At 59.2% G+C, this 6,738-nt stretch overlaps 1 protein-coding gene across 1 annotated transcript; it reads right to left on the bottom strand.

Annotated features, from left to right (window-relative positions):
* Positions 1-2,778: 2,778 nt before the first annotated feature.
* On the bottom strand, positions 2,779-5,486 carry Insm1 (INSM transcriptional repressor 1). Its single transcript, XM_004635587.1, has one exon. The coding sequence runs from the start codon at positions 5,349-5,351 to the stop codon at positions 3,864-3,866; it is 1,488 nt and encodes a 495-aa protein (XP_004635644.1). The 5' UTR covers positions 5,352-5,486; the 3' UTR covers positions 2,779-3,863.
* Between the last annotated feature and the right edge of the window lie 1,252 nt (positions 5,487-6,738).

The raw sequence follows: 6,738 nt of genomic DNA on the forward strand, positions 1-6,738 counted from the left end.
TCATGATAGCAAAGAAGTACTAAGAGTAAAACATAAGATAAATACTGGAATGGCAAGTAAATGACCAGCACTTCTAACAGTTTGAGGATAAGATATCGCACAAAGTTCTAGTGTGTTGTGGACATGCATAATGGAGGTCCCCGTTTGAATGAGAGGCCCTTGTCCCTCAGGCGTCTTCCTAGGCTCTCTTCCCACAGCTGCCTGGTCCTGAAGCCACTCCCCAGGAGCATTAGCCTTCTTGACAGATGAAGAGGCAGGGCCTGTGGTAGGCTGCACTCCAGCCTCATGAAGCCCCCGAGCTGCCCGAGCCCCTATGCTCTTTTGCCTGATCAATGGCATCAGCCTCTGTAATGTCACCTGTTCCGGAGGCTTGCAGAGATTGTTCTGTTAGTTTTGTCTGCAGACCATGCTGGCTGAGGCACTGAGTCCCAGGGGAGAGGATGGGTCAGCTGGGGACAGAAAAGGCTACTAGGAATGGCACAGGCAGCAGATGCAAAGTGTCACCTTCCTCCTCGGCAGTGTCTGGACACAGACGTGCCAGGCATGGCCCCCCACCCCCACCCCGATGGCTCGGGTTGCCCTGTCCGGCTGTGTGTCTACAGGGCACGCTGACATAGCCTCATGGGTCACAGGGCGTCTGTTCCCAGTCTGAGCCCAGAGGCAGGCCCAGCCTCTCTGCCAGGCGCGGTCGCCCTGTCCATGGTGCTACCCGGTGGCCGGCAGCACCGGCAAGCACAGGAAGCTGCCCAGGCCCGAAGCAAGCGAAGCGCTCCTTCCTCCTTCCGCCGCCTCCCGCTCGGGGGCTGCCAGGGCTCCAAAGCCAGCCTCTGCCGCGGCTCGCTCTGGAACCGAGGTCTGCACGACATCTTTTCACTGTTTATTTTACTGTATTTTCAGGGAAATAGCGAAGTGTAGAGGTGCTAAAAAGAATCAAGCCCACTTTTTTTGGCTCTTTCCTCCTTGGACTCCTCTTGCATGTGTTGCTTTCCCTGACTCCAGGGCCCTGTCTGTCCCTACCGAGCTCTTGTGGGACGTGGGCAGGGTTGGGGGTACTTGGCTGGTGTCCTGGCCAGACCTGGGCAAACTCGTGAGGCTGATGCCCGCTCTCCAGCCTGGTGTTTTGTGATAGTAATTCTGTGTGCTTACTACCCAGGGATGCAGAACCAAGCCTGCTGGTCTCCTCTGGGTGGGTGGGTGGGATTACCGCATCCGTGATAGCTAGAAATAAAGGACTGAAGCTTCCTTCTACACCCATGAGTCAACTCCTTGTCCTGTGGAGCTGGACTTAGCAACCCACATAAGTGAAATTTGGGGTCTATTTTAGAAAAGATGTGTTTCATTAGCTGAAGCAGAGGTCCCCCGTGGATAGGAGAAACCAGCAAGAGCCCGCTCCCAGGCAGGGCTGGGCTGTGTGTGTGACCAAACTTCAGGTTTCGAAGAAAACTTTTTGGGCTGGCACTTGTGGCTCGGTGAGTAATGAACCACTCGTGAAGCATGTGAGAATCCCTGGGCTCCAGCCTACCACCCCAAAAGAATAAAAGTAACAAAATGTTCATTGCCACAGAATGAAATCCGTAATTTATTTTTTCAAAGTTTGGAAGCTCTTTTACTGTGCGGTCTGATTTGGCAAGATTATTGCAAAAGCCCCCTTAGTCCTCAGGTGGGGACAGCGGCAGCTCGAAGATTCTTTTGTTTCGTTCCAAGTGTTCAGGACGCTGCAAATGCAGCCTTTGTCTCCCCTTTCCAAATTGGTAAAGTTCAGCCTCATCTGTGGTGAAAGGTGGCTGTCACTGCGCTGAAGGTTTCTCCTCGACATGGAGGAGCACTTTGTGTTCCCACCAGCTAAGCTCCTGCTGACTACTCCCCCACCAAAACTTAGGACTGCAAATCCAAAAATGATCTCTTTGGTCATTTTTCCTTTCCACTTCCTCCAGGACTGCCCTTCCCAGCATGCCCCCTACTCTCCGGAGATCCCTCTACTGAGCAGACCCGAAATCTCTTTGGCAGGCAAATGTAAGGAGACCGGGACCTCCGGCTAAGGAGCCCAACATCATGCTAAAGGAAGAGAAAGCAGTGTGATGGGTAGTACAACTCTTCAGCCAAACATTTCAGACAGGAAACACTCAAAATAGTCGCTGGTGAGCGTCAGAATTGTTCTTTAAAGAGTGAATGACACATAACAGAAAACATGGTAATTACCTGTTATTAAATTTAATACCCTGAACAGATGGTGTTCCAGTTTTTCCCCAAATAGATTGCTCACCTGATTAGAAAATTATTTCAAAACCTTTCTTCCAAACTTGTTTAGTCCCTATTTGAAGTGATTTGTTTCCCTTCCTTTGGAAATCTGACTGCAAAATCCTTTCTTCTTTCTTCCCATTAATTCTTAAGGAGTAAAACCCTCCTCTTCTTATTTGAGGTTTCACTCTTCTCTGAACCCCAAACTGTAGGAGAGCAAAAGATTCATTTACTGAAAGGGCTCCTACGTCTTGAAAAGGTTAGATTCTTCCGGTGCTAGATTTCTCTGGGTCACCCTACCCCAACCTTGTCCAGTACATTTCTAAGGCTCAAAATCAGGCTAGGTTCCAGACCCAACCCCACAACCACCACAAGGGCAGAAGCCAGAAGCTCAGGTTTGGCTCTGAGGACCCACAACTCTAGTGATGATGGAGATCTTCTTAAAAACCACAGATGCTTTTGAAGAAAAACGCTCAGAACTTCTCTTTTGAATCCTTGTTGGGACCATGGGATGTATAAATGAACCCACCACACTTTGACTTTGAAAATATTTTATTTGAATAGTAAATATTTATACAGTCGAAACAGTTCTATTGAAGCTTTCTATAAATAGCTAACAATTAAGAAAATAATGTATGTAGAAAAGAGATTGCATTTAAAAGTAAGAGCTGTCAGTTGTACACGGGCCTTGGGGGGCCCTCTAAGCAGAATAAAATGGTAGGTTGTCTGTAATTCCCTCAGAAAGGTATAAAAGTTAAAACTTTGAGCAGATCCCTTTAGAAAAAAGGCTCTCATCTAAAATGCACAGTGAAATGTCGAGAGAGGCAGGGAGGAAGAGCGCACCAAAACAATCTGCAATCAAATAATATCATCTTATAATTAATATAAATAAATAAAGAATAAATAACAATTACTCATAAATCAAAATATACACTTAGAGGGAACTCATAGTCCTACCTCAATAAAGATGATCAAACCAAAAAGCCGTATGCGCGATATTGAGGCAGTTACTACAGCATCTTTTGAAGATTCCCTTCCCTCCCTCCCAAAACGTCCCAGACAGACAACAGTCCAAGGCATTTGCGGCTATACTAAAGAAAACTCTTTTTAAGCAATTTGATTTGTTCACATACAAAAAGGTAAAGCCAGACTCCAGCAGTTCACAAGCCATAATAAAGCTAATCGTGGGGGAAGTTCGATTTACAGCCTGTGAAATATAAAGGCATTTATTCCTCAAGATTCACCCAAAACAACCCGTACGCTACACACACAGAGCAGAGATTGGTAGGCGAGAGCAAACCGCGTTTCTAGACCATGAACACAGTGAATACTAGCAAGAAAAACCGCTTCGCCCAGCGGCGAGGGAAAGCATCCGACCACGAGACACACGCGTACAGCTTTCCTCCCCCTGACCGAAAGGGGTGGACTCCTGCGGCACCACGAAGGGGGACACAACGCAAAACGGGGCTCCAGGAGGAGTCACCACGAGAGGATGGGGTTACCAGCACGCCACACCAAGAGAAGCGAGGAGGACACTTTCACCCGGAGGCCGGACACCCGGGCGCGCTCTCCGTGCGGGTCTCCAAGCGAAGGCACAGTTCTGGGCGCCTGGGTGCGGGTGCGCCCTAGCAGGCAGGACGCACGGGCACCTGCAGGAGGATCACCTGTCTGTTCTCTGACGGGTGGCACTTGTTGATGTGCCGCGTGAGGCCGGGCGAGCTGTAGAAGGTGGCCGGGCAGTACTTGCAGGGGAACACCTGGGCAGCGTGCAGCAGGCGCAGGTGGCGCTCCTGGGCGCCCTTGCTGGGGAACGTCTCCCCGCACACCGGGCACAGATGGCACTCGGCGGATGCGCTCAGGCCGAGCACCGCGGCCGCCTCACCGTCGCCGGCCGCCTCTTGGGGCGCCTTGTCGTCGGGCCCGGGGTACAAGGCCAGTAGGTCCTCAGCGGCGGGTGCGGGCGGCGCGCCCTTGGCCTGCAGCGCCTGGTGGTGCGCCAGCAGGTGCTTGCGCAGATAGGCCTGGCGGCGGAACTTCTTGGCGCAGTGGTGGCACTCGTAGAGCCCATCCTCGGAGCCGGACTCGGATATGCCACCGGGGCTCGGCGTGTCACGGTCGCTGCCGCCAGCACCCTCCCGCGACTCGGCCCTAGAGGCGGCTTCGGGCTCGGGCGCGCGCGCGGCGGCGGGCGCAGGCCTCGGCTTGTGCCAGCGGCGGTGCGAGGCCAGGTTGGCCGGGCAGCTGAAGACCTTGGCGCACTCGGGGCAGCGGTACTCCACGCGCACGATGCGCGAGCACTTGTGCTGCGCCAGCGCAAACGGGTCGGCGTACTCCTCCTTGCACAGCTGGCAGATGAACTCGCCCAGCGGCCGCGCTGTGCCCCCCGCGCGGCCCCGCGGCGCCTCCACCGGGCCCTCTTTGATCTTCAGCCCCAGCACCGGCGACGTGGTCACCTCGTCTTCGAAGTGCAGCTTGCGGATGGCCTTGGGCTTCTTGGTGCCCGGAGCCTTGGCGGCCTTGGCTGGAGGCTCGGCAGGGGGCGCGGGCCGCTTGCCCGGGGGACGCAGCGCGGCCGCCGGGGGCGGCGGGGGAGCCCTGGCGGCGTCCGCACCTGCGGAGAACGCCGTGCCCATCTTGAGCTCGGCTGGCCCGAAAAGCAGCGCGTCGCCGCCGCAGGTGCCGCCCGTGCCCGCTCCCGCACCGCCTGCCCCGGCGCCTCCGAGCAGTGCGGCGGGCGTGGGGAAGGACTCGGCGGAGACCGGCGAGCCCAGGTTGAAGCTGCGCTCAAAGAAGCGGTGCCTCTCGTGCTCCCGGCTCACGGGCCGCGTGGGGCTGTAGAGCGGCGCGGGGTGCGCGGCCTCGGGGTTGCCGAAGTGCGCGGCCCGCGGGCCCGGCGGGGGCGGCGCGCAGGCGAGCGCGGCAGCGAGCACCGCATGGGCGCGCTCCGTGGGCGGCGGCGGAGGGGCCCCAGGGCTGGGCGCGGGGGGCTCGGCGCGGGCGCCCCCGCAGCTCGGCGACAGCAGCGGCGCGCAGTCGCCGTCCTCGCCGCCGCGGACGCGGTAGGACACGGGAGTGGACTTCTTGCTGCGCTTCACCAGGAAGCCGCGGGGCATGGTGGCGCGGCGCGAGGGCGCGGCCGCTCGTTCCCTTCTCCGCCGCCCGGCCGCCCTCAGAGTCCCCGGCCCATGGCGCGGGCGCGGCGGCTTCGGACTCGCGTGGCGCCGGGGATGACGGCTCAGCCCGGCTCTGCGCCCCGCACGCGCGTCCTGGGCCAGGGCCCCGGCGCAGCGCGTTTTTAACGGGGGGAGGGGGCCATTGTTCTCGCCTCCCGCGTCCCCCCAGCCAATCAGCGCGGCCGCAGCTCCGGCGCGGGGTGGGAGGGCCTCGGGCAGGCTGCGCCGGGGGCGGCGCGGGGTCGAGTAGGTGCGGCAGATGTACCTGAGGCCGCGGGCCTGGCGCCCCTCGCCGCCCCGCCCGGCGCCGCGCCGCCCCGGCACACGCCCGGCCCCGCCTCCTTCCCGCTCGGCTGCGCCTCCATGGCGGGGCGCACGTGCCGCGGCTTTGTGTGTCTCCTCCGGGGGGCGCGGCGCGGCCAAATGTGCCCGTCCATCAGCGCGACAATGTGCGCCCCTCCCGCGCGGGGGCTCCCCGCGGGTCGTGAGCGAAATAGCAACAAAAGACGAGAACGGCCGCAAATATGTCAGGAGGGCTGTGGCCGAGAGCCGGAGTGGGGGGAAGTTGTGCGCGCGGGTGGGGGGCGGGCGGAGGAGGGGGTCGCGTGGAATCCCGGGCGGCGCAGGACGCGCGTCCCGGACCTGGCGCCCAGGAGCTTCGAGGGCTGCGTCTGCGCTGCGCCGGGGCCGCCTCGAGGATCGCGCAGTCCTGCGCCGCGTGCACTGTGCTCGAAAGGGAACTCAGATTTTTCTCAACTTTATCTCTTTTCTTTGGCGACCCCGAGGCCTGGGGCGGGCATTGTCGCCGAGTGTCGTCGGCCCGGACCTCGCGCCCTCCAGCCCGGCCCGGCCCCGCCGCGTAGGCCTGAGCCCTGGCCTGTGCCCAGCGCCGGGCGCCCTGAGCCCCCGGGAAGCGGGTTTCCGCCCGCCCGGCGGCGCGGCTCATGCATTTTCATTCCGAGCGGGCATTTTGTCTGCCGGTTGACATCAGATGCTAAATCAAGGGCTCTAATCAAGGCGTGCGGAATAAAGGGGCCGCCTGTCTGGGCTCCCCCCTCCCCAGCCGTGCCCCCTTCACCTTTGTGAAGGAAATTAACCTCCCGCTATTGAGCGCCGGTCGCGGCCAATCTGGACGCAAAAGAGACGCGTGCTGCTGGCCGGGGGAGGGGGGCAATCTGTCCTCCGAGGCAAGCTGCGGCCGCCAAGGGGACGAGCCTTCCCGTGCCACCAGGAAAAGGCGACAGCGAGGACCCCCGCCCGCACCCTGTCCTGCCCAGAGCCCAGGAAACACAAAAGACAGTCTCGGGGGACAGGACCAGCCCCCAGA

This window comes from Octodon degus, unplaced genomic scaffold (genome assembly GCF_000260255.1).
Source record: "Octodon degus isolate 3935 unplaced genomic scaffold, OctDeg1.0 scaffold00073, whole genome shotgun sequence".
NCBI lineage: Eukaryota > Metazoa > Chordata > Mammalia > Rodentia > Octodontidae > Octodon > Octodon degus.